General features: G+C 44.7%; 2 protein-coding genes across 2 annotated transcripts in view; one reads left to right on the top strand and one right to left on the bottom strand.

Moving 5' to 3' along the window:
- The window catches only part of MTOR (mechanistic target of rapamycin kinase), a 111,842-nt gene that overhangs the window by 58,141 nt on the left and 25,738 nt on the right, over positions 1-27,963 (bottom strand). The window contains exons 21-28 of the mRNA XM_079776770.1: positions 24,650-24,817; positions 24,062-24,174; positions 23,585-23,747; positions 22,368-22,460; positions 21,447-21,593; positions 17,140-17,282; positions 14,302-14,464; positions 14,018-14,163 (exon numbers count right to left, since the gene is read on the bottom strand). Coding sequence (XP_079632896.1) covers positions 14,018-14,163; positions 14,302-14,464; positions 17,140-17,282; positions 21,447-21,593; positions 22,368-22,460; positions 23,585-23,747; positions 24,062-24,174; positions 24,650-24,817 — 1,136 coding nt within the window. The remainder of the gene's footprint in view (positions 1-14,017; positions 14,164-14,301; positions 14,465-17,139; positions 17,283-21,446; positions 21,594-22,367; positions 22,461-23,584; positions 23,748-24,061; positions 24,175-24,649; positions 24,818-27,963) is intronic.
- On the top strand, positions 359-10,364 carry ANGPTL7 (angiopoietin like 7). The gene is made up of 5 exons (XM_079776771.1): positions 359-2,744; positions 4,857-4,957; positions 5,479-5,673; positions 6,233-6,431; positions 6,898-10,364. The coding sequence occupies exons 1-5, from the start codon at positions 2,375-2,377 to the stop codon at positions 7,065-7,067; spliced, it is 1,035 nt and encodes a 344-aa protein (XP_079632897.1). The 5' UTR covers positions 359-2,374; the 3' UTR covers positions 7,068-10,364.

Here is a 27,963-nt window from a genome sequence, read left to right as displayed (position 1 = left end):
GTGAGCCAACCCCCCTCCTACCTTCCCTAGAAAGGACTGCTACATGGGTTGCAAATATGTACGACTGGTTCATTTTCTGCCCAGATATGAACACCTACTCACGACACTTTCCTGTTTAGTGGGGGAAACAGCTACCACGAAGAACAAACAAAAAGTTGACTGGGAATCCACAAAGCTCCACTGGTCTCTGATGGTTTCCCTACACTCTGCTACACGGGAGCTCCAAGGGTCATGACTGTATGGCACACACCACTTCCGTGGCACACGGTTTTAGCTCAGTGTCATTTGATGGCTAGCAGACTACCTTTTTTAAAAAAATACATATATTGTATTGATTTTTCACAGAGAGGAAGGGAGAGGGATAGAGAGCTAGAAACATCGATGAGAGAAACATCGACCAGCTGCCTCCTGCACACCCCCTACCGGGGATGTGCCCGCAACCAAGGTACATGCCCTTGACCGGAATCGAACCTGGGACCTTTCAGTCCGCAGATCGATGCTCTATCCACTGAGCCAAACCGGTTTCGGCTAGCAGACTATCTTGAAGATCATCTTGGAGTTCAGCAGACCCTGTGTCAGATGCTGGCAGTTGGGGTCAGATTCGAGTTAGTGAAATGAACTCCATGGAGCTGAGACTGCAGAGCCCAGCTGGGCTAGATATTTGCAAGAAGAGATCTGGGACCAGTTGACAGTGCCAACTGTAAACAGCATCTTTTGGGCTGAACGATAACTTGCTATAGGGTGCCAGCAACATCTTCACCCTTTAGCAGGCAAAGGAGACAACATGAGAAAACAAACCCCGATCCACGTCATCCTCTACTGCTTTTTTATTTCGAGAAAAAAAATTGTTTGGTAACTCCAGCTGCCTGGACAGAAATGACTTTCTGAGAAGCTAGAAGCCCTGACTGGAAAGGACTCTGGGAGGTCATGGCAGGGAAGGAAAGTTGTCAGGGGTCGGCTTGGCTTGTGTGTGAAGGACCCAGGCCGAACAGCAGCAGACCAGGAACTGCCTCAGTGGCGCCATAACATGGAAAGCGCAAGAGTATGTTCCAAAGACTGGGTTACTGTTTAAGGACAAAGGGACCTTTGTATACATTCTTAGTGAAAACCTCATTTTAAGGACTTAAGGTTGCTAAAATCCCAGGGTTTTTCCATTTGTTTTCAAAGGAAGTGTGCCCTTCAAATTTAGTACATGAAAAATTACAATATCTCTATTTTCAGGGATATATACAGAATAATTTTAGATTTGCAAACCATGTGGCACAAGAGGAAAATGAGACTAAAGATATGGCTTTATTCGGTGATGGGGATTCTTTTCTCTATGACTTAATATACTTTCCAAGTTTGGAACCACGGGCCAAGGATTCTCTGTTCTGCCTGAAGACCAATGGAAATGTGGGTGACTAATTACTCCTGAGTTTTCATTCCTACTGTCACCTCTGACATTTCCTTGCTAAAGTCAAGTGTGAGAAGCCCGCACTGTTGAAGGAGAAAGTATGTAAAAAGAAAGGTAACAGAGCAAATCCTGTGCATACAAACTACAGTCATTTTTTTGCTTCCTAAGAGATTTACTCCATCTTCCTCTTTCTAGAGCTTTTCTAAGTTGTAAATGCTCAAATGTGAGATGGTGTTAGACCCAGGTCGGATGGGAGTTTTGTGAAACACTGAATGACGACCAGAGGGAGGAAGCAGCAGCCCTGTTAAAAGCACACTCAGTAGGCCAGACCCTCCTATAAACAGCATGGATTACATTAACAGGCCTCCCCGGGTGAGTGGAATCTTATTCCCAATTCTCTTTGCCTACCTTGCGCTCACCCCATGGTTACATAACCTTTAGAATGGAATTTGGAAATTCCCTTTCCCTGCTCTGCGTGCTGATAGAGCTGAGCCAGTGGCTGGCAAGGGCATAATCTAATAGGCGAAACTAGAAGCACACAAACTCACAGTCCTCTTGTCTGGGCCCAGAGACTGTGCCGGCAAGGAAAGAAAGACTTGCCCTGTCTCCCTCCTCCCCTTCTCTGGCCTAAGTTTACGCTGACTTCACCCAACAGGCACCTGACCCTCCCAGATGAGCTGGGAGGGGCTAAAGCGCCATGCACACGGGGTGGAGGTGCAGGCAGCAAACGATATTTAAGATGCTGAGTTTGTAGAGCATTTGGGCTTGGGAAGGAAAGCTATAGGATACCCAATTACGCTGCACTTTCAGAAGCTCAAGCTTTGACAAAGGCTAAGAAAGAGCCAGGAAAGAGAAACCAGTGGCGAGCTCATCAAGAGTGCAAGTGTGAGGTTTTAATTGCTGCAGCTTTGCAAGCCTCAGCCAGGCAGATCCAGAATTCCCCACAGGAAGAGCCTTCCTCACCCAGACCCACGAAAGATGCTGACAAAACCTCTCTCAGCTGTGACCTGGCTCTGCATTTTCATCTTGGTCTTTGTCAGCCACCCCGTGTGGCCACAGAAGCCCCCTAAGCGCAAGACACCTGGGCAGCTCAAAGTGGCCGCCTGCTGCGAGGAGGTGAAGGAGCTCAAGGCCCAAATTGCCAACCTCAGCAGCCTGCTGAGTGAACTGAGCAAGAAGCAGGAGAAGGACTGGGTCAGTGTGGTCATGCAGGTGATGGAATTGGAGAGCAACACCAAGCGTATGGAGTCGCGGCTCACGGAGGCCGAGGGCAAGTACTCTGAAATGAACAACCAGATTGACATCATGCAGCTTCAGGCAGCGCAGACGGTCACGCAGACCTCGGCAGGTAAGGAACACGTGTCCTCACGTTTCTCACCACCTTGCCCTCAAACAGCCCAGTGTCTCCTGTCTGTACATTGCTTCTAGATAACCTGGTCGTCAGAACAATTGCGGGGGGTTCTTTGGAGGTACACTTTCTTGGGTACGTGCTACCAGCTCTATTTTCTCTTTACTAAAGGCTTATGAAATATTTATTTTGATTTGTAATGTTCTGTAAATTTACCCAGTACCTTCACAGGTCTCTTTTATTAATACAATGTTTCAGCACACTGAAGGTATGAACTACCATCTTGGAGCACAGAGAGATTACGTAGTTTGCCCAAAGTCACACAGCAAGTCTTAAAAAAAGGGCTCGGTTTCCTCATTGGTCCCGTTCAGAAGCTGGACCCTTGGTCCCAAGGAAGCAGGAGCGAACACCAAAATCATAGCATCTGTTGCTCTAGAAGTTCTCTCATGTCTCTAACATTATGGAATGGGCATAAATGGAATTTGGTATCATCTCTCCGCAAGCTGTCTTCTCAATGGCTCAGAATGAAGTGTACAGACATGACCCAAAGCCATTTGAAAAATTCCTGTCTTCAGGAAAGGGCAGGGTCCTCAAGGTTCCTCAATTCTGATATTTCTATTTTCCCCCGTTATCTAAAATAAAATTCTGCCTAGTAATATAGAAAATACGAAAAGATAATGTTGAAATTTGGATTTTTGGGAGGCCAAAAATAAGACACACTTAATATTTTCTCTTGCAAAATAACTTTCAGTTTCTGATTAGCTTGGCTCAGACTGGTCAAGGTGAATTTATTAGAGAGAAATTTGGTTTTCCAAAATTATTAGTTACTAGGAGCATATCCTACAGATATGTCATTTCTTGCTGATATAAAAGCTTTTTGGTCACACTATAAACTTAAATCAAGAACTAAGAGTAGAGTAAGTCACTGGTTAGTCTCAGTTCAAATGAAATTAAGCTTAACAATTTTGTGTCTAAACCAATGTGTGTAAATCACTTTCTAAGCATGTACATCCTGACCCTCAGTTTGGGACTAGAAATGTATTCTTAGGCCATTTTCCAGACAAGTGAGTCCTGATTTGGTCCGTGAGATGAAATCAGACATGAAGAAGACCAGGGCGGACAGATGAATCTGCCTGCCACTCCCTGCTCCTCCACATGGGGTTTCTCACCTCCCAGCAGGGAGTTTCCTGAAGTCAAACGCAGCTCCTTTGAGTTCAGGAAAGGACAGGGTCCTCCAGGCTCCCCTCCCCGACGTGCTCTGCCGTCTGTGTGCTCTTCTCGAAGGCCCAGTGCAATGGTCACCAAGAGAAGCTCCAGGACACAGAGGGCAGAAGCTCTCTGGTCAGTGAGTTCCCACTCTCTGCCTCCTCTCAGGGAAGGCTGAACCTTCCACAATGTCTTCACAATTTAGAACCAGGAGACAAATCTGGTATAAAGCAGTAGCCTCAGGGCAGCCTGGGCCCATTTAAATCAGCCCAGCATGAAAGCTGGCCTGTCTAATGCTCTCACTTCCTTGTTCTAATAACCGTGCAGGGGAGGCCTCTAAGGGTGCCTCAGAGGCACTTCCCTGGTCTAGCAGTGTGAGATTAAGGCAGGGGACAGGTAAGATTATAAATCTATCTCCCTTAATCAGGGCCCTAGTAGCCATTACTTCCGAAAAACAACGAAACCGGCCAATCAACCAAACAAACCAAAAAACAACAAAACCCCACGATAATCATGATTACCTGGAAATAGAGGCTGGCTGTCCCAGAAGTTGGATCTATTAGCATGTTATGTGGCCCTCACACACTGTAGTAATCCCAGAATTCATGGTCTAGCCCTACCACAGGATAATTTACTTCATAGTAAACCTTAGATCACATGTTTGATTGTCACACTGATGCCCTCCAGGGGACGGGCTTCCCCAGCCCTCAGTCCCAGCACCAGTGAAGCCAAAACACACCTGCTCTTGGTCTGCCACATGCAGCTACTACCTAGTTAAGAACACTAATGTCAATTTTGTGAGAAATTAAGTCTGTGCTTAAACTTTCAATTTCCATGCAGCAGGAAGGCCTGGCTGCCGGGACCCGGGGTTTGCACGCTCACTGCTGTGGTCTGTCCCTTTTGCAGATGCCATCTATGACTGCTCGTCCCTCTACCAGAAGAACTACCGCATCTCTGGAGTGTATAAGCTCCCTCCCGATGACTTCCTGGGCAGCCCTGAGTTGGAGGTGAGGCCATCACCACCCATGCTCTGCCCCTGTCCTCCTTGCCCTCAAAGGGACAACAGGGCTAGTCAGTCTAACAAAAGGGAAACTCAAAATAGAACAAACACACCAGGGGACTATCCAAACACTCAATTATGGGGAGGGAGGAGTCCAGGCATCTGTTTTGCCCTTTCAAACCATTATCAACCAAACACCAGGTTAGATAATTCTAGAACCACCACCTAACTAATTAAAATCTCTTGCCATGTCCTAGAGCAGCTACTCTTTGGGGGAAGAGAAAAGAGAGACCATGGAGGGAGCCTATCAGAATTACCTGGAGTTTTCCCTTCAAACTCCACGTGCACTTACCTGCCCCCATCCTAAATTTCAATAAATCTTCCTCAGCAAACCACCCCTGCCCCAGCTCGCCCACACTGGCCAGAGTTGTGCTTTAGTGCACCTGGGGGATTATGGAAATGCACACACCCCTTGACTCCTGCTCCTGCCTCTGCGGGTCCCTGACCAGAGCATCCTCTCTGCTCCAGGTGTTCTGTGACATGGAGATGGCAGGTGGTGGCTGGACCATCATTCAGAGACGAAAGAGTGGCCTCGTCTCCTTCTACCGGGACTGGAAGCAGTACAAGCAGGGCTTTGGCAGCATCCGTGGGGACTTCTGGCTGGGGAATGAACACATCCACCGGCTCTCCAGACGGCCAACCCGGCTACGTGTGGAGATGGAGGTGAGCACAAGGCCTGGGTCCTAGGACTGGACCAGGCCTCCACATGTGACTGCACAATTCTGGGGATGACATTCCTATTCCTACTCACTTTAGGCTTGTATGTTTATTCTGACAGTTTCCCTTCAGGTTGCAGTACAGTTGGGAAAGAATAGGTTCATTCCTATTTTTCAGAAAAGTGAGGCTGCAGGTACACAGGAAGAAGCCAGACTCAGGCCAGAGCAGAGTAATCCAACAGTCAGTGACCTGGGCACAAGGTCCTCTATGTGCAAACCTACTGACACAGGATAGAGCATCACTATATTCTCAAATTACTCTGATGACATCTTTAAGTGGGAGACTGTAAAAACACACATCTACCCCTTACGAACAAGGAAGTGAGGGGATACAGAGAGACTAATCAAGGTGCATGGTGACTCAGGAGAGCAGTCTGGTCTAGGACCCTTGTTTTCTGACTCCCAGCAGTAAGTAGAGATGTATGGCTGCGGCTGGAGAGAGCAGTGCAGGGTGGGATGAAATGTTACCTGCTGCAGTTTTTCTCCGGCTCTGCCTCCTCTGACAGGACTGGGAAGGCAACATGCGCTACGCCGAGTACAGCCACTTTGTTTTGGGCAATGAACTGAACAGCTATCGCCTCTTTCTGGGGAACTACAGTGGGAACGTGGGAAATGACGCCCTCATCTATCACAACAATACAGCCTTCAGCACCAAGGACAAGGACAATGACAACTGCTTAGACAAGTGCGCACAGCTCCGCAAAGGTGAGATTTGGGGGTGGTGGGGGGGAGTTCAAGTATAAAAGCCCAGAGTCCCACTTAAAGAGAAAGTGTGAACTATAACTGCATGGCTGATATCCTGGCTTCAGTATTTCCTTTTTATACTGGCCCCAACTGCTTAACTACTAGTCAAAAAACAACTAAACAATCCCTGCAGCCTAGCCCAGTGGTCGGCAAACTCATTAGTCAACAAAGCCAAATATCAACAGTACAACAATTGAAATTTCTTTTGAGAGCCAAATTTTTTAAACTTAAACTATATAGGTAGGTACATTGTTATTAACTCAATTAGGGTACTCCTAAGCTGGCCTTTGCTAAAAACTCAAGGGGCCAAAGAGCCGCATGTGGCTCGCGAGCCGCAGTTTGCCGACCACTCGCCTAGCCTATCAGCCATTTCCAAGGGGAGGAGGACACACTCAGCCCACTAGCGCTGATCTGTTTCTTGTGCCAGGTGGATACTGGTACAACTGCTGCACAGATTCCAACCTCAACGGGGTCTTCTACCGCCTCGGGGAGCACAACAAGCACCTGGACGGCATCACCTGGTATGGCTGGCATGGCTCTACCTACTCCCTCAAACGGGTGGAGATGAAGATCCGCCCAGAAGACTTCCAGCCCTAAAGGAGGCCTGCTGTGGAGCAGGGCTGGAGAAATGGGAGACCAATGGAGGCTGGGCAGGGCGGAGGAGGACCGAAGAGAGGATAGACAGGGTATGAATGGAAAAGAGCTTATGAGAAAAGTCTCCATGAGAGAGTAAGTCTTTGAGGAGCACAATACAATGATATGACCCAGGATGTTACAGTAAACGGGATGAAGCACTGGAACACAATGAATGGGTCCTGACATGGACTTCTCGGGGGGCTTGCCTGAGTGGGCTCTTGTGGCCGTGATCCCTGACAAAGCAGCAGCTTCTTTTTTCCACATGATTTTTCTATGAAAAAAAAATTGTGAGATGACTTTATCCATTTCTAAGGTGAAGTGAGGGCAGAAAACAAGTCCCTTTGCTAAAGAGAACCATATATATTGATTCTCAAGGAGAAGACCTAGGTGTGAAAGGAATGAAAGGGGGTAATAGAAGAGAGTTTCTATTTTTAAATCAATGAAATTACCTTCAGTCTACACTTAAAAAAAAGAGACAAAAAAAAAAAAAAAAGACAGTAATTGTTCTGTTGGAGGTGAGCTGACCCAGGATGGACTTGATTGGAGGAAACTCCAGGCAATGCGCCTTGCAGGTGGCCTCTGAGAGCCTCCCCTGCTCGGCCTCCATCAAGGTACAGCACTGAAGGCAGGAAGTGGGTCTGGTGGTGGCCGGGGAGCTCAGCGGGCGGTGGCGATAAGTTCCCTCATGGATGCTTGCACGACACTGCCTGAAATGATTCAGTCTAGACACTGCCTGAAATGATTCAGTCCACAGATATATCTATTTTTATTTACTCTTTAAAAAAAGAGCTTGAAGAGCTTCCTCTTTTATCTTGTCTATACAACTGGCTGAAAAATGAAGGAAGATGGCACTATAGTTAATAACTCATGCTGTTTATAAGCATTTTGCTTTGTAAAAATAAAATATAGATTGTTTTAAATTTTCAAAGTTCTTTTTTCTTCTACAATAAACTTTTATCACTTGTTCGTTTTTAAATGATCACCATTACCACTCAGAGCATGATAAAAAGTTTAAGTGAAAACTCAGAGAACAATGAGAAAGAGACTCCGAGTTTGTTGCAGACTTCAAGAAACCATGGGATGAGCAGGAGGCCAAAAATCAAAAGGCGAGCCTGGCCAGTGTGGCTCAGTGGTTGAGCATTGATTCATGAACGAAGAGGTTGCTGGTTTGATTCCCGGTTGGGGGCACATGCCCGGGGTTTCGGGCTCGATCCACAATAGGGGGCATGCAGGAGGCAGCCAATCAATGATGTTTCTCTCTCATCGATATTTCTATCTTTCTATCCCTCTCCCATCCTCTCTCTCTAAAATCAATAAAAACATATTAAAAGATAAGGCGAGGGACTTTAAAAAGGCAACAGTCACTAGAAGAGGTCAGATCTGACCTACCCGCCTAATTTCTATGGAGGCCAATGTCATCACCTGGCTTCAAAAAACTTTGCAAACTACTTTCTACTTGAGCAAACTAACACATTGAGAGAGGGAAAATATCTTTAGCCATAACAGATGACAGTCTTGACCTTTAGGAAGTCGTTTTTTCTTGCCAAAAAGAACCATTTATGATAAGGCATGATTCCTACTCAGTATTTTTAAATTTTATCAATGGTGCTTAATTGTTGGGAACCTACTTAACCTCAAAAACAAGAACCTTGGGGATTTTCAAAGAAATAAACTGAATAGAAAAGTACACTGGAGTAGGGCTTCCTATGGGACAGGCATCCAAACAGAAACTTCCTAAGGCAGGCAGGGGAATCTGAGATACTTTGCAGCTAGCACAATACTTCCAGAAAAGACAGGATAAAAAGATCAGGGGGTTAGAAGGAGACGAGAGAAGAAAGAGCCTAAGATGCCTATGGCAGAAGTACACGATTTTCTCTCATTTCCCATATACCCCACAACTAAAACAAAACTGAGGTTCTTCGCAAGAAAAGCTAAAATGAACACGTGGAACTCCTCAAACTAAAAAGCTTCTGCATAGCAAAGAAAACAATAAATTGAACAGGCAACTTACAGAATGGGAGAAAATATTTGCAAATCTTAACCCCTAATAAGAGGTTAATAACTAAAATATAAAGAACTCAGACAACTCAATAGCAAAAAAACAAATGATGCGATTAAAAACCGGGCAAAGGACTGAATAGATGTTTTTCCAAAGCAGACATCCAAATGGCCAATAAGCTCACCCCTAATCATCAAAAACACAGTATCACCTCACACCTCACATCTGGCAGGATGGCTATTATAAAAAAGACAGGGATAGCAAGTATTGACGAGGATGTGAAGAAAGGGAAACCTTGTGCACTGTTGGTGGGAATGTAATTTGATACAGCCACTATGGAAAATAGTATTGAGGTTCCTAAAAAATTAGAAATAGAACTACTGTATGATTCAGAAATACCACTTCAGGATATATATCTGAGGAAACAAAATCACTATCGTGAAGATGTATCTGCACACATGTTCACTGCAGTATTACTTACAATAGCCAAGATATGGAAACAACCTAAATGTCCTTCAACAGATGAATGGGTAAAGAAAATGTGATAGACAACCTACATACACACAGAGTGTATGAAAGAAGGAAATTCTGTCATTTGCGACAACATGGGTGAATCTGGAGGGCAATATGCTAAGTAAAATAAGACAAAGAGACAAATATTATATGGCATCACTTACGTGAAATCTAAAAAAAATAAAGTTGATTTTACAGAAACAGAGGATAGAATGGTTGCCAGGAATAGAATGGGGATAGGGAAATGGGGAGGTATAGGTACAAACTTTCAATTATAAGATAAATAAGTTCTGAGGATCTGATGTAGAGGATGGTGACTATAGTACTGTATATTGTATATTTGAAATTTGCTGAGAGTATATTTTAAGCATTCTCACCACAAACTCATACACAAATTTAGTATGCGAGGCGATGAAGGTATTATCTTGATCTTGGTAATCATTCCATAATGTATATCACATCCTTATACTGTATATTTTAAATATATATAATTACATTTGTCAATTATTCCTCAATAAATTTGGGGGAGGAAAGTATCTATATTGTGCTAATCAAAACCTACAGTTGCTGAAATTTACTCTTATTGTTATACTAGAGGCCCGGTGCACGGATTCGTGCACCAGTGGGGTCCCTTGGCCTGGCCTGCAGCTCTCTGACAACCCCCGAGGGGTCCTGGATTGCGAGAGGGTGCAGGCCAGGCTGAGGGACCCCACCAGTGCATGATCGGGGCCAGGGAGGAACCACAGGAGGGCTCCAGGGCATGCCCAGCCCTTCTCGCCCAGTCCCGATAGGCTGGACCCCAGCAGCAATCTAACCTACCAGTCGGAGCGTCTGCCCCCTGGTGGTCATGCATGTCATAGTCGAATGGTTGCTTAGGTTTTTATATCCTATATAATAAAGAGCTAATATGCTAATGGTCATGAGACCGTCATGCCATAATGACCAATCAGCAGGAGGGAGGAGGCAAGAGGCAGGGTGCCTCCTCGAGCAATTTCAATCACATGCTGGGCCTCTAGTATACCATATAGATAGACACAGTTAAGTAACTGAAGTATAAAGTTTTTGCAACAAGATTAACATTTAATTTTTAAAAAGTTACTTAAAAAAAAACACACCACCATGAGACGGAGGTTCTAAGCCAGTGTCTGTGGTTTATTCACGTCTGGGAAGACTTCTGAGAGTGGACAGAGGGAAAAGGGAGAGCGGCTGTTAAAGAACGCACAGAACACCCAGCCACTCACCTACAGGGTACAGGCTCTGACCGTAAACACTTTTAAAGCCTCTCTGTGCAGGTTGATGGACACCAAGCCTCAGAGGTGAGCACAGCACGGTCTCTGATCTTAGAGGACAGAACCCCCAGCAGCCAAAGGAGAGAGCAATGTTGTTCTGAGCACATCCTCTAAGACGTGAGACAAGAAGGTACGAACGGTATGAAAAAGAACAGGCCTGTTGGACAGTTGTTAGAGTTGCACTGGCTCCTGTTTCTATTTTTAATTCTGCAGATGTGTCAATTAGAACATTTTATTAAAATGAGGTATGTCAGGGGCTGGGCAATGAAAGCATCCAGTTCTGATCAGACCCTCTCTTCTACTTACTGTAGAGAAAGAGAAACAGGTGCTATGAACTGACTGTGTGTCCCCCCCCCCCCAAATCTATGTTGAAGCCTAATCCCCAATGTGGTGGTAGCTGGAGGTGAGGTCTTTGGGAGATCTTTAGGCCAGGAGGGTGAAGCCCTCATGAATGGATTAGAGCCCTTATAAAAGAGACCCCACAGAACTTTCCACCATGTGAAAAAACTTCTGTAACCTGGAAGAGGGTCTCACCAGAATCCAACCAATCTAACCCTGATCTTGGACTTCCCAGTTTCCAGAACTGTGAGAAATAAATGTTTATTGCTTAAGCCACCCAATCTATGGTAATTACAGCAGCTTGAACAGACTAACTTAGTAGGCCACCAGACCTTACCCTAATGCTAAGGGCTAACCAAGTAAAGCCATGTATGTGTCTGTATGTACTAGTATATGTGTCTAAATAATCAAATATCCATTTAATCCTCTGTTTCCCTAAGAAGCTATTACACTTGCTGATGTATATGAGTTTTGAGGAAATGAGTATAATTTACACTGTCTAATGATAGCTCTGGTTTGGGGATTGCACATGGATTTAATTTGTCCTGGAGCAGATAGGAGGAAAATGTCAATAGGTAGGAAGACCAATAGATCAATCCAGCAGCAAGAGAAAACGTTGTCACCTCAGCACAGCTTTTTAAAACAAACATGAAGAATCAGCTATGCAAAGATGTTCTTGTGTACAGCAAACCTGATTCTTTAAAAAAGAATAAGGCGGGGGATCCCAGGGTGAAGGCATGTGCTGGGGGGGGGGGGGGAGGGCATGTGCTGGGGGGGGGGGCAGTGGCCAGGGAGAAGTCAATGGGGGGGGAAAAGGAGACTTATGTAATACTTTAAACAATAAAGAATTTAAATTAAAGAAAAAAAAGAATAAGGCAGTTCACTCAGTGTATATAGTGGATGAGCTTTTAAAAAGTGGACAAATAATGAAGAGAAAATAAGAGTAGGAAAAATAAAGCTGGAGGCAAGGAAGGCAATAGACAAAACAGGTAAGACATCTGTAATTTGTCAGAGGCGGGCCAGTAACTGAGCTGCAAGCTCTCCAGTAGCTACTGTGAGGCAGGGAATTCCATGTATTACTGCAGAGCAAGGTCCCCAAGACCAGACCAACGTAGTGGCTCAGGGATGTACAACCACCACTGGTCTGACCCCTGGGAGGAGTTTCCAAGAGGCTCACTAGAGGACTGGGGAGTGCTGAGAGAAGCTTCCTTAACAGTAGTTTGTTTCTTCAAACTTTCTTCAGTGAAAATGGCACCAGAACATTGCAATGGTGCTTAGGAAAAGCAGTTCAGAAAATCAGTAGGAAAATCTATAAATGGAAACAAAAACAGGTGGACCTTCTGGTCTGGAGACCAACTGAAGGGAGGCAGCTGAGCTGAATCAGACTAGGAACAAACCACAGAGCTTCCAGTCTTGGCTTTACCTGGGAACAGAGGTGTTTGTTTTCTTAAAGCCAACATTAATCTGTAGGGAATTCTGAGGACTTATTTTCAATTAAATGACCTTCTTTAACACATTTCCAGGCCCCTGACTATATCTTTCTACTACAAATCTGCATAAACATTAATGCTTCTATGACTTCTCAAATGTGGGAGGAAATCTGGGGTAAGATGAGGAAGGCTTTGGAGAGGTATCAAACAGAAACGGTTAGCAGGGAAGTTAATGTGCAAAACTAGTTATATGATGTTCAAGTTATTATATTCAGTTACCGGGTTTTCTATTAGTTACCAAACAAGATTGCATTACCTAAGGCAGAGACGGGAGGAAGAAACGCAGGTTTTCACATTTGCTGTACCTAATGGAAACTGAAGCCTACCCCTAGGATGGCAGGTTTCTAAAATAACATGTGGTATTTTAGACATCAACATTCTCCAAGTCCAATTCAGCTGGGCAAAAAACATGACTGTACTGTGTGTGTTTTTTATCACATTTCAGTGTGTACAGGAACACTTTTAGTGTCTACTCAAAAGCAGAGCTGGCAGAGAACTTGCTATCTGGTTACGCTCTCAAGTGAGGGAAGCACCACACACAGCAGCCTGTTCCAGCCGCTCTGGAGGCACTGACTAGCCAGGTGATCTTTCCTACACTATCATGTTGGCATTTACAAGAAGATAATTAGATCCCAGGGTTAATATTCTCTGGTCATCATTAGGGGAAGTGAGCAGTTCTCCAAGAGCAGGAGCTAACATTGCAGGCTGCTTGTAATTTCGTAACAGCAGAAAATTTATTAAACAACCTATTTTTTCCATATCCAGAAGACTCAGTACCAGCTTATGAGAGGACAGAACATAACCAAATCAGAGGAAAGGATCACTGACTCTCAGACATCGCTCTGCCTTCTATAATCACAGAACTCCAGAGGAGCACAACACAGGCGCCAACATATGCATCAATAAAGCCCGCCCTGCCTTTGGGTGGCCCCTGAGGCTCAGGAACCAGCACTTCCCACTCCTTCCCCAGAGAGCACTACCTAAACTAGACATAAAAGCTATTTTTCTAGGCTGCTATGGAAACAGTTGCTTCCAGACTGACTTCATTGAGACAAGCAAGCACAGATTGGAAAACAAGAGGAGCCCCAGTGCTAAGGATCAAGAGAAATGACAATTAGGGCTGGAATACTGGGGAGAGCCATCTGCATCACATCTCATTTAAATGTATTGACCAGACCCGAGAGGCAGATTTCACAGAGCAGGAGTCTCCAAGCGACTCCGATGAACTGGCGGGAGACGAGAGGTCATTGGAGATAAAGACAGCAATTTAAAAGGGTTTACCTGATGAGAGACTCTAGGATGGCGGGGGTGGGACCTTTCTGGAACTCCAGTTCCTTGTAGTGTAGCGCTTTGGCATATGCTCGGCACTTGGCAGCCCTCTCACCCAGCAAAACAATGCCATTGTCGTCTCTCAATGGCAGGGGGCCCTGGAGGAGAGCAGAACCCCACAGCATAGGAAAATGGCAGGCGGGGCACAAATAAGAGTGGGCTGCGTGGGGGCTTCTCCCCCTCCCACCAGCTGGTTCCCTGTCGGGCTCCATCCGAACAACGGGGAAAAGTCTCACCTTGTCACTGTGTTCCATGAATTCAGCCAAGTTTAAGAGGGTTTGTGTGACTTCGGCAATGTCCTGTGAGGTGAGGGCCAACTCGATGCTTCTGATGAGTTCGTCCTGCTGGTCTTCATTCAGTTCAGACCAGCAGGACACAAAGGCAGCGTTGAAGAGATCCCTGAAGGCAGAGAGGAGTGGAGAAAGAGGTTGGAACACCTCTCATGCCTCTGCCTGGCACAGTCATACCCACCAGTCTACTCCTGGCCTCGCTGATACTGGTTATACAGACCAGTGCTGTCCAACAGAACTTGCTGAGAATGGTCTGTATCTTCCCTGTCCAACATAGTAGCCATTGGGCACTGAGGACATGAACTATATGAAGTGCAACTGAGGAACTGAATGTTAAACTTTATTTCATTTCAACTAAATTAAAATAATCTGTGGCTACTGATGACTGTATTTTATAGTGCATGTAAAGACACCGTGATATACAGGGACTGTGTGGGGGCAGGAGGAGACAGAAGAGAAGAGAAAAGTAAAAGGCACATTTCTTGGCAGCTTTTGCATCACTTCTCACTGGAAAAAACGAACAGAAAGGGGACTTCTATCACAGAAGTTGGCAGTAACAGATTCTGAAAATAATCCTCCAATGGTTCTTGGGAAGTTTCTCAGACAATGTCCAAATTCCTAAATTGGAAATGGCAAAGGCAGCATCTGCTACTTCTTTTCAAAATAAAACCGGAATCCTTTTTTTGGATGGTCATAAACAAAATGACAACAGAACTTAAGAAACTGGAAGCATTAGAGAACAGAATCCAAGTCCGTAAGTCTTAAAGGATTCTCTGAGCCAGTCTCTTACAGCTGGGACCTTAGGAAGACCTGGAACCAGAGGTGCCATTTCTAACGTTACTAAAACTATTTGAAAAATCACTACAGCATCATATGGGTGGACATATTTGCTACCCCTGACATCTGGACTTTAATCCTACCCCTCTTTTTAGGTGAATGTGGGGGGAGGGGACTTGGAAACTACAGAATATGCCGATAATGTGTAGGTTTAGCATTTGACGGCTCTGCATTCACTTTTTGTTACATTAAAAGATTAAATCAGACCAATGTATGTAATTTTGGAATCTGCTGGAAAGAAGAATATTTGAAATTCAAAGGATAACATAAAGATGGGAAGAAGTCCCATGCAAATTAAGAAATACGCTTTCTGCTTTAGGTCCGAGGCCACATTGGATCCCAAATGAAAATATGTGGCACTAAGAAGATAAACACATATGTGTGTATTTACCACAAGTCTCTTTTGGATGACATTATGCTCAAAAGTGACTTGGAGCAGAAGAGAGGTACGCCACGCCAGCTAAACATACGAAATCTGCACACTATGGAAACAGAGAAGTCCTAGGAACTATTTTTAAAGCATGATAAAAATACTTGAAAGAAATGAGATGAACCAAGTCATGGCATCAAAGCAATAGTCTCAGGGACCATCACTAAATACCCTGCTAACTCACCACCACCTGCTAAATACACTCCCACAGCACACCAGCTGTGCCGCCAAAGTGAAATGAAATGAAATGCGTGCTCTCTGCTTCTTGTGAATGAGAAGAGCTATCTGACAACTAAACCACCATTTTATGCCTCAGTGTAAATAATAATGGCCCACTGTAGAAAATTTTGGAAAATAGGGGGGGGAAAAATGAAGAGAAAATAATCATCGCTTAAATCTTCCTACTCAGAGATAGTCATTGTTGTATTACTTTCTAATCTTTTCCCTATGTACATATGTTTTTAATAGTTTTAAACACACATTTATACCATTTTGCATTCCATTTTATTCACTTACATTATACTATAAATCTTTTGCATACATTATAACTTTTTACAAACCAAATTTTTAAAAACTGTTTAAGATTTACTATTTAAAAGTGTTTTTCATGGCAAATTCTATTTTCCAAAGATGGCGAAAACACTTTCCTATTGCATATACTAGTACTCTTCTAGAATTGTGCTACTCCCCTATCATGTGGCATCCACATCCCTATCTGTCAATTAAACCCTGTCCCTTGAACGTGAGTGGGTCTTTGTTGACTATCTTGGACAACAGTGTGGCAGAAGTGACACTATGGGACTTTCAAGACTAGGTCATACAAATACATGCACTTCCTTGGGGACACTCACTCTTGAACCCAGCCAGTATTCTTCTAGGAAGCCCGAGCAATCCACCAAGCGATTCATGTGGAGAAGAACCAAGGCCCCTAGCCAGGGCTGAATTTCTAGTTGCTACTCAGCCCCAACTTGCCAGACCTATGAATAAGCCATCTTGAAAGTAAATCTTCTAGTCCCCAGATGAACACCCCCACTGACTCTTTGTGGAGCAGAGGTCAGCTGTCTCCACAAGTCCTGCCCAAATCATAGATTCATGAGCAAAATAAAATGACTGTTGCTGTTTTAGACCACTAAGTTCTGGAGTATTTGTAATGCAGCAATAAACAATTAGGAAATATTATTATTGGAAACAGGTTATATTAAACTATTATATAGTTGTTTTCAGAGTTGTAAATGACTTTTAATTAAAATTTTGGACCTAAGAAATAAAAATAAAATTTTGGACCTAAATCTACTAAGGAAAGGTCTACCAACAAGGTTAAAAAGGATGCTTTTCCTGCAATATGAGCTTTTTCCATTTGCCTTTTTGTTTACTTTCCCCCCAGAAGTTAGCAAGATTAAAACTACTAGCCCTTTTACAATTGCCTATTACTATTACCAACTCTTATCTGTGATTTCCTATGTGTAAATCCTCTCGATCCAATCTGAGGCTGTGCAGAAGGAGCCCACACATCATACCTGGCCATAGGGTTGTAGGCCTGAGCCAGGGCCCAGCAGGAGCGCAGGGAGGGTGATGAGGAGTCCTTCAGCAGCTCCAGGCTCAGCCGCCTCAGCCACTCTAGCCAGTCATCTTTGGAGACCCTTCTGGCAGCTCCCCAGGCCTGTAATTCCACAGGTGACAACGGAAAACCATCAGCTTCAAAGGGCCAATTGTAAAGAGCCCTCATCCATGTGATTATTATTCTATTTCTCTGATTTATAAAATTCCCCCAAAGCACAAATATGAAAGAGTAATATTTAATTAAAAGCCATACAGCAAAAACAGCAACCTCTAGAATATACCACAGTATAGAATAAGCCTGTTTACAACTCATTTGTGCTGGATTCTATCAGCGAAGCAGAGAGCTCTACAGACCCAGAGAGGATGGGGCCTGTCACATTCAGAGTACATTCAACGAATGGCCTGTGCAGTGTGGGAAGGGCCCTGGGTCCTCTCTGTATTAGGACTCTGGCTCATCTGACAGTAGAGTCACACAGGAAGAGGAGAAATGCTCAGGTTCTCAGCATCATGAGTCATGCTACAATCAGGTGAGCAGTGAGCCCAAGGCACATGGCACCATAGAGGAATGAGACAAAAGGCGTACAGCAGATTTCATTTTTACTTTCTAGTACATGCCCTCCAACTTTCCTCAAGACTCTGAGCCTTCCAGGCACGGAGAGTTACTCCAGGGGCAGCGTAGGGCAGTGGATGGAAAGAATCAGGCTCTGGATACAGACAGTACTGGTACAGTGCAGTGATCAACAGCCACACCCTTGATCTCAGCGGCTTGAGTGTGAATCTGGCTGTTTAACCTTGGGCAAATTACTTAACTCCTTTGTGCCTCAGTTTCCTCCTCTGGGGCAAGTCACTTAACCCCTCTGCTTTGGTTTCCGCCTCTGTAAAATAAGGAAAATAGTTCCCACCTCGTAGGGTGTTTTAAGGATTAACTAGTTTATATGTGTAACGGATTTATAACAATGGTTGGCACAGTAAGTGCTGTGCACGTGGGTGCCTGTTACTCTGGTTAGAAACACCTGGTTGGAATCCCAGTTCTGCAACTTAGCGGTCTTGGCACTCTGGGCAAATTACTTGTTTGCTACATTTGAGCCTCAGTCTTCCTCACCTGAGGAGAATGTTATCTTAAGGGCCTAGCTGGAAAAGATGAGCAAAAAATGGTTGCAATTATTATAAAAATGACATCTCTTCTGTATTGGCCTGGTCCTAACTACTAAACTCGAAACTTTAAAAAAGATTTCTTCAGCAGAATAAACATGTCAATCCTCCCTGAACTAGGGAAATCACTGAAGTTACAGAAGAAGTTCTCAAGTGAAGTGGAACAGGGAGTGAAGAGACCCCTAGGTGCTACATCACCTAACCACCACCGATTCAGTCCATCCCCTCCCTGGGACAAACTGGAGATTTGTTGCTGCTTAGAAAAAAAGTTATTTTTTAAAAACTGATTTCAGAGAGAGATAAAGAGAGGGATAGAGAGGTGGAAACATCAATGAAAGAGAAACATTAATCGGCTGCCTACTGCATGCCCCCCACCGGGGATCAAGCCAGCATCCCAGGCATGTGCCTTGCCTGGGAATTGAACCATGACCACTAGGTTCATGGGTCAACACTCAACCACTAAGCCACACTGGCTGGGGACTGCTGCTTTTTTTCTTTTTTTAATTGAATTTATTGGGGTGACATTGGTTAATAAAATTATATAGGTTTCAGGTGTACAATTTGCTGCTGCTTTTGATGAGTTACCAATGAGTGACATAACACAAATTACTGTTTTATGTCAGAAACTGAAGTAGAGATACTAGAAGAGACAAACTAAAAAATTATGTGAAGCATTCTCACTGAGCACACAATGAAAACCCCTGAATTAGAAGGAAGAGTACAACTAGATACTAAAGACTTTCCTTTTAGACCCTGTTCTGCTGAATGAAATGGAACATCGGTCCTTTTCTATCCATGGATTTCTGGGTTCCTCCCTACATAATCAGTCTCCGGAGAGCTGCACTGTAGTACATGGCATTTTAAAAGCTGGACATATACAAGAAAGTATTACTAATGTCTTTGCCCTTTAATAACATGAGGCTGAGCCTGGCTAAGGCAGAGGCAATTCAGCATAGCACTCTTTAGGTCAAATCCTGGCTCCACCATTTACTAGCTGACATTGGGCAAATTACTTAACCTTTCAGTGCCTCACTGCCCACATCTGTAAAATGGGGACATTAATAATAGCACCTAACTCATAGGGTTATTGTGAAGATTAAATGAATCAATATACATAATGTGGCTCACAACAGTGCCTGATACATAGAAAGCACTCAACAAATGTCGGTAGCTGTCATTTCATTGTTGTTACTACCTGATAAATGGTAGCAAATAGGTCTTTAAAAAATCTTAGCTTAACGGCTAAGTCCTCCACATGGGCCTTTCCCTGCTGTTTTTTAATTTAAACCATAATCAACTCTCAATTCTCTGCATTCTGTAGTAACTGTTTAGATACCAGTTTCCTTCTGCCACCTGCCCACCGCCTGCTGACTGCCTTGACTGGTAATGCTGATGCAGGTTGCTGGGCTGTCAGCTTAAAGGTAGGCCTAATAGATGATCATAAGATAGTAAAAGCTGCTGAAAATCCTGGAAGGTATTCAACATGTATACATAATGGTTTTCTGTACCACAGAAATCCTCTATTAGTACAGCCAATAGAAAGGTGACTGAGGTGGCAAGCTGTTATTTTGAAAGCTGATTAAAACTGGTAAATATACCAATCCCTAATTATCATCACATACGTATGTAGAAGCACAATTTACTTTTTTTGATGAAATGGAGCTGAGAAGTAGCTCTGGAGGATTTTGCTCAAGGTTTTTGAACTTGATCTCTTCTCTCAGGGTACATAATCTAGGAATTTTTCTTTTTTTGATTTGGCAATGGTTATGCTTATTTTTCCAAGTCCTGGGTAGAAAGCAAAACTTCCTGGAAGCAAGCTTAACTATTGGGGAATTTCCTAAAATAGAGACCAAAGCTCTAAAGCAGGGTGGACAGTTGCCTGGTTGGAAGAACATTCTGAACCTAGGCAGGCTGAAAACATCACGGTGGAAATGGCCTTCTTGCTCAGTCCTTCTTTAAGTGTGAGGTGTCAACAGGGTGGCCTCAAAACTGCCTGGGAATGCCAGGTGACTGATGACCTTTCTCTTCCTCCTGGAGTCTGGGACCAGCAGTCCAAAGCCCACAGCGCGAAAACTGTCACTCCTGACCCAGGGATCGCTCACCAGGCCATCTGAAACTATCACACGTCTCTCAGCAGTGGTCATTGTAAGCTGTCTGGGCGGGTAAAGACTGACACCACAGTCAGTAATAAACCCCAAATGTGCTGAACTGTGTGTGAACACATGCCCACAGGTCCGTGCTCACATCTTTATGGGCTTGGCCAAGAAGAGATCGGGTCAGTTGGGACCCAGTGCTGCCCAGTTCCTCACCTTGATCTGCTGCTACACTCTAAGTGCAGCTGCCTTGGGTCAGCTGCTAACAGACAATGAGGAATACCATGTTAAATTCCGAACTGCGAGCAGCTTACACTCCCCAGAAGCAGTAAAGACTAATGCAAAGTGGGGAAAATAAGCAACCTGGTGTATTTACTTAAAAGCCAGTGATATAACTGATTATTCTGCTCAGATCCATTATAGAGGTTTTGGAACTGCCTGTTTGGAAGTGTGTGGCATACACTGATGGCATACTTCAGCTGGTTATGTCCCAAGCTATGGTCAGTATAGCTACTCAAAGTGTGGTCCGTGAATCAGTAGCATAGGCATCACCTGGGAATTTATTAGAAATTTAAAATATCAGGCCTGACTTCAATCCGCCTGAATCAGAACAAGCATTTTAACAAGCTCCCCAGCGGGTGGTAAGCCCCATGTGCCTGAGAAGTCTGAGAAGCTCTACTTTAAAAAGCCTGCATCAGTCTCAGTGCTAACTAGGGGGCTCACTGTGTGTTTCATTCATGTAACAAACGTTATTTGCAACAAAATGTTTTATTATCAAAGCTCCAAGGGAGCACAAAAGGCCCCTTTGTTTTTTATTTTCCCTCTAATAAAAAAGGATTATAATTCAGATGCCCCAAGAAAGACAAAACGACCTAAGTTCATGGCATCTAGATTTTCAGAGAAATTCCTGGGCTGGTCTTGGGTTGTTTTTAACAAAAGGTAGCAAGCACTGAAAGCTTTGAACAAGAGAGAAGAGCAGGGCTCTCCTTTCCAAGTCTCCCAAGAAACGCTAGACCTGCCTTTTGGAGGTTGATGGTGCTGACGTGCAGTTTCTTCATGGGTCCCGTTTCTACTGGTCCGCTGGCCAATGCATCGCCTTGGCTACTCCTCAACATTCGATGCTGGTAAATCAAAGGGTCCTCCTCTTCATCGGCCAGGGTGTAGCCCTGCAACCAGAGATTGACAGACAAAATTGCAACTCCACAAGGTGCTCCCAGTTTGGAAAACATCCTTAAGCTCTGCGAGGGTCGAGGTCACACCTTCTGGAAGAGCCAGGATTTAGCCCTTTGCACTCGCTTGCTTTTTTCTCGATTCCTTTATTCTAATGCTAACCGTGTCGAGTCACACTTGACATCCGAGTGCAAAAGGTTAGGTAGGCATGGCTCCAAGTATGGACAAAATGAGGCTGTTTTCCCCACTGTAGACCAGTCTGTGTTGGTCACTCTTGGTCACTGATAAGCCCTGAAAAGAGTATGAGCACGCAACTGGCACACAGGAAGCAACTGTGAGCAATCGTGATGAGGAGCAGGGGCAGCAGAGTCCGCAGCCTGTGCCTGTGTGGCCCAAGAGCCAAGAATGGTTTTCACATTTTTAAATGGTTGAAAATATCAAAAGATGATTACTACTCTGTGACATATTAAAATTGTTAGAGCGTTGTATTTTGGTGTCCATAAATAAAATATTACTGGTATGCAACCAGGCTCATTCGTATGTGTGCATATAGCTGCTTTTAGGATGCAGTGGCAGAGCTGAGTGGTTGCAACAGAGACCACATACTAGTAGCCTGCAAATCTGAAAAAATGTACTATCATTTTTTTTTTTTTTTTTGCCAATCCCTGGTTGAGAACTAAAATGTATATATATTCCCATAGGTAAGATGACAAAAGTACCAATAGGAAAGACCACATGGGACTTGGAAACAAAAATGAAGTGCAATTTACCTTGACAATTCTGCAGATGAGGACATCATAGCGCTGATGGTTGATTCGGTGTCGCACCAGAACTTTATTCACCATTGGAATGAAAATTTGGTACTATAACAGGAGAGGAAGGAGATCAGAAACCATTACTTTGGAGAGTGGAAAGTAGAGAAAAGAACATTACCCCCACTACATTATAGCTATTTCTTCTGAGTTTGGGGCTAGCTCTTCGGTATTCAGAAGAATCTTTTTACCCTCTCCTGCTATAAATCTATCCCTATCACCTTCCATCTGGGTTACTGCAACAGCCTTTTAACAGTCTCTCTGCTTCCACTTGTGGCCTGGTCTATACTTCCACATGGCATTGAGAGTAATCATTTAAAAATCTTAGGTCAGATCATAGTCGTCCTGTGCTCAAAATCCTCCAAAGACTCCCAGTCTTGGCTCCTAGAGTAAAATCCAAAGTACAATGGCTACAACAATCATGTGCAAATGGCATCAGAATCACCGCAGGGGGTTGGGGGGGGCTTTTAAAACCAGATTGTTGGCTCTATAGCCAGAGTTTCCGGTTCAGTGGGTCTGGGCTGAAGCCGAGCATCTGCATTTCTAACAGTTCCCAGCTATGGAGATTAGGACACTGCTCATCTGGGACTACATTTTGAATATTGTCAGCCTCAACACCAAGTTTCCATGCCCCAACCCAGCCCTGCCTTATCTCTGACCTTTTCTAAGAACGTTCCCTGTTTCCTTCTCTGAAGTCTCACTGCTCTCCTGCTGTTCCTTGACTTTTCAAGCACGCTGCCATCTCCCACACTTGCATTACTATTCCTTCTGCCTGCATCCAACGCTCTGGGATCGGGCCTTTACTTTATTTAGCTCTCTGCTCAAATGTCAACTTATCAGAGATCCTCCCTGTCTACCCTGAATAAACAGCATCTCTCCCACTTGCACCGCCACTCTTATGAGACAAATTGCATCTATTAACTTTGGCTTCATTGGAAGGTAAGCTCTGTGAAAACAAGGACATTTTTCTGTTTATTAGGTTATCCCCAGAGCAGCACTTCACCCACCACATAGGTGGCTCAATAAATATTTGCTGAATAAAGGCAGAGGAAAAAAAGCGCCAATAATTCCTAGTTTTCTGACAGAGTGTGAGGCCTACAGACTAACAAAGGGAGAAGTTCACAGTCTTCTTCCCAAAGGCAGACAGAAGACTGCGTCCGTGTAGACTGCTTTACCTTCTTCCCCAGCTGGAAGACGAGGGAAGACAATGTGTCCATGGCTGTGGGACGCAGTTCTGGGCACTGGTCCAGTGTTCGAACAATCGGGTGAATGATCCGGGAAGCATAGTCGGTGAAATCCAAGGACTCCGTCAGGCGGTCCACTGTCTCCAGAGCTGCCCTATAACAATCGCTGACATACAGTAACTGCTAACATATTACCCCAAAGTAAGCGAAGTGGCTGAGGGCTACCTTAACAATCGGTGCCAAATGGGGAGGGATGGCTTCTGAGGTATTTTGGGTGACATGGATCCAACATATATTTCAGTGGGATGGGGACAGTTAAGATTTCCATAAATCTGAAACATTTCTGGACTAAAATAATGGGAGTTGCAACAACAACAAAAAAAGATGGACTGGGAATTTTAAAACAGGACATTTTCAACAAAATGCTACAAGACTGCTGACTGTTCGTCCCGAAGAGCAGGTGCTTACTTCCGAGATGGCAGTGGGACTTCAGGGGCATCAAACAGCTTCACGATGGGAGGTAACAACAAGTGAAGATAGTCGTCCAGGTTGGCGCCAAACAGCTGGATTGCAGCCAGCAACTGCAAAGGGAGCAAAAGCACCGCAACGGACAGGCGCAGTCAGGGGTCAAGTATTGAAGTACATGGAGGGGCGGTGCTATGGGGAATTCAAATGTCTGTGGGGACTCTGAAAAGCCTTTATTAAGTAGCTTTGAACTACATTCTTTCGGCAGCATTTTCTCCCCTCATTTTATTGTGCTTATAGATTACTTTGCTTTCTCTGAGCTTATTTCAACTGGTAAGGAATCCGATGCTAGACAACTGAAAAAACTGGTCTGGGATAAAACATTTACCAAAAATAATCCATTAAAGGAGACAAAATATAAGGATAATCAAGGACAGTACACATTCTGCAAACTGTAAGCTGTGTGTAGCAGGTGTAAGTATTCTTTGGAGGCAGTCTTGTGGATCAAGCACCACCCTGACACCCAGAACAGGATCTTGTCTCCTAGCTGACCTTGATGGATGCTGGAAATCTCTCTAGAGGAGTACTCACCTTGATGGAGACGATGCGGCCTGGGCTGTTGTCATGCATGAAGACCCGTAGCATGTGTGGGATCAGCTGGGGCAGGTAGAGCTTAAATTCACCCCCAAGGGCTACCACAATTTGCTCAATAAGAAGAATGATCGTGCTCTGGATTGAGGTGTTCATGACCCAGAATTCCTATAAAGTGGGGAGAGAGGAGCAAAGCCAGGTTTACCTCTGCTGAAGTATGAACCAAGGAACTGAGATGGCCAAAAGGAGGACAAATGTAGTGAGCACGGTCCGCCCCAAGATGAACCCTTTCCCTCTCCTCCTCTCCCTGGGCCTCCTTGTATCCTGTCACAGTGACAGTGAACAAATTAAAACTGCATTTCTCTGAATGCACAAGTCTACTTTGCTCTTCTGTGCTTTGCTCATGCTGCTCTTTACCTAGAATCCCACCTCTTAGCTGAGCAAGAGTTGAGCACCTCTTTCTAGACCTGACTCAAGCCTCATTTCTATGAAGGCTTTCCTATTCTCCTTCTGTTACCTATGTTGGGTCCCTTTGCCCTCCTATTTTCTAGCACCTGGAATACTTAATTCTCATTGCTCCTCTTCCTCTGCTAGACTGTAAGCTAGTTAAGGTCAAGAACCCCTTTGATCCATGTCTCCTCAGAATCTAGTAGAGCACCTGGCATATTCCAGCCAGCCAAACACACCATTACAGAACGAACCAATGACTAAGTATACGTCACCTGGAGCTCCCAAGGAGTCCAGGGTGGGTTCTTTACTTTGGGTATCACCTGGTCTCTCCCAAAGGGCTATTCCACTGTAACAAGGTGTCCTGCCCTTTCTGAATTTAGACTTTGTTAGTTATCATCTGACAATGGTCCAGTATCATTTTCAGGCCTGGAGAGTGGCAGAAAAGAAGCACTTTTTAGCTGGTCGGTGTAGCTCAATGGTTGAGCATCCACCCAGGAACCAAGAGGCCGCCAGTTTGATTCCTGGACATGACTGGGTTGCAGGCTCAGTCCCCTGTGGGGGGTGTGCAGGAGGCAGCTGATTGATGATGTTGCTCTCTCATCAATGTTTCTGTTTCTCTATCCCTCTCCCTTCCTCTCTCTCTCTCAAGTCAATTAAAACATCTTAAAAAAAAAAAAAGAAGAAGCACTTTTCTACACCCATATAATTACACTAGAGGCCCGGTGCATGGATTCATGCACATTGAAAGGAAATTAATTAGAAGGTGGCCAGAGAGGCGGGACTAGGTGAATGGGCTGGACACACCCTGGATCTAACCTCCTGTGGTCCCTCCCTGGCCGGCCACACTTGGGGTGGCGCCATGGCTCAAAGGGCGTCTGCAGAGTGAGCAAGGTCCCTCCGGCAGGTGGGGTCACTTGGCCTGGCCTGTGGGGATCGGGCTGAAACCAGCTCTCCGACGTCCCCCAAAGGTTCCCAGATTGCGAGAGGGTGGTTCTTGGGTGACACACCCATGGGCTCCCTCCTCTCTGGTTCTGGGAGCAGCTCCTGTGTTGAGCATCTGCCCCCTGGTAGTCATTGCATGTCATAGCTACCAGTCGGACAGTCACTTAGGCTTTTATATATATAGATTCTATAAAAGTTACTAAAATAAAAACTTGGTCAATTGGCCACAGATTCTGTCTCAGCAGTGCAAGGCAAATTGGTCCAAGTCTCTGACTCTAGGAAAAGCAGTCACTTAAAGTCAACTAAAAAAGACAGCTGCCTCCTGCCTTCTTTGGAACCTCCACAGGAGACCTTCTGATAATAGAAACCGTAATGATGGTAACACATGCCTATTAATACTCTTGGGTCCCCAAATAATTCAGAGTAGAAATCAATGAAGACAAAGGATAACTCCTCAGGAGAAAGGTTTTATATAGAAGCATAAGGTACTTAAAATTTTTTAAAAAGTATAATAGTTTATAAAGTAAAAACCATACTAAAAGATGCTGGTAAAACGTTCTTTCTCTCTGCTTGGAGCGAGAAGTAATCTCTTTGGAAAAGCTATTTTTTCTCTAGATAAGAAAGCTTTGCCAAATAAACACCACAGATCTTATGGTCTCCACTGTTTTTCTGATGTTCATTCACTTGTACTACACTCTGTCTTCTTTAGAGAAAGCTCCCCTACCTCCCCACTGTATTCTCTCAGCTCCTCACGGGGGTTGCTCTACTCAAAGAAGCCAGGCAGCCTGCCCAGGGATGTGGGCTGGATCAGTGTTCACAAAGACTGTTCTCTTCCTGGGCTCAGGGGAGCTCATTAAAACCCCAGGATCAACAGCCAAAAGCGGAGCCCTGTTGCACCTTCTCTATCTCGGAAGAAAGAAAGGCTGTATTTTTCAGGTGTGAGGCTCCTGCCTCAAATCTCTATGTTTTGGTCATTAGTATTTTGGGGGATAAGTCACAGATCACTTCGGCTTCAAACACAAATACACCGCTTCTCCCTTGCCCCTCACCCAGGACCATCGCCAGGCTCTTTAGCATTCTGCCCGACTCTTCCATGTACAGAGCTGCTGTGGTAGCAGCCAGGGAACAGAGCGGCTTTAATTATTCACACATGGAGGAGTTTTCAGTTCTGAGACCCAGTTTCGGGAAGCTCCATTTTGAAGCCAGCCACTTTGATTTTAGTCCTGCTGCTTCTTCCAAGCTAACTACAAAGGGCTGGTATAGAAGAACAGAAATCAATGGAAGAATTGTCTTCTAATTCTTTGAGGACAGCCATCTCGGCAAGCAACCTTCCCAACAGAGACATTTAAATTATATAGAACAGCAGGAAGCAGGCCTCACACTCCAATAGAAAATCGCTATTGCCATCAATGGGGAGTCCTGCACCTGCTGAAAGCACGTTATAAAACCTGGGACGTGAGCCTTTCCGCATGTGCGACTGCAGTCAGAGGCGGCATTTATGCCTTTGAAGGCAGCAGGGGAAGCAGCACCTTCTTCCTCGGTGCCTGACAGGAGTCCATCGTACTCAATAGCCCAGGAGACCCAGTCCCCAGAGCTCTCAGGCCCTGGGTTTTATGGGCAGTTAGAGGGCTTTCATGGGAATAGTAAACCACTGTTGTGATATTAAGTGAAATTGCTTTGTTGTGTGTGAGGCAAAGAACTCAAGAGCCTATTTCTGACAGAACAATTGCCTCAGGATTCCTCTGCAGACTTCACACCGGTTCTCTTGTGCCTGGGAGCCTGCAGCAATAATCCTCTGCCCCCTTTCCTAAGTCAGTGGGACACCTTCCTCCACCTTATACTTGGGTTGTAAGAGTTCTACCAGGACCCATGGAAAAATGTCCACCTTATCCAAACGTGCTCTGAGTTCATAGACCCAACAC

Source organism: Cnephaeus nilssonii, assembly GCF_951640355.1.
Source record: "Cnephaeus nilssonii genome assembly, chromosome: 7".
Lineage (NCBI taxonomy): Eukaryota > Metazoa > Chordata > Mammalia > Chiroptera > Vespertilionidae > Cnephaeus > Cnephaeus nilssonii.
This window is presented reverse-complemented; position numbering and strand designations above follow the sequence as displayed.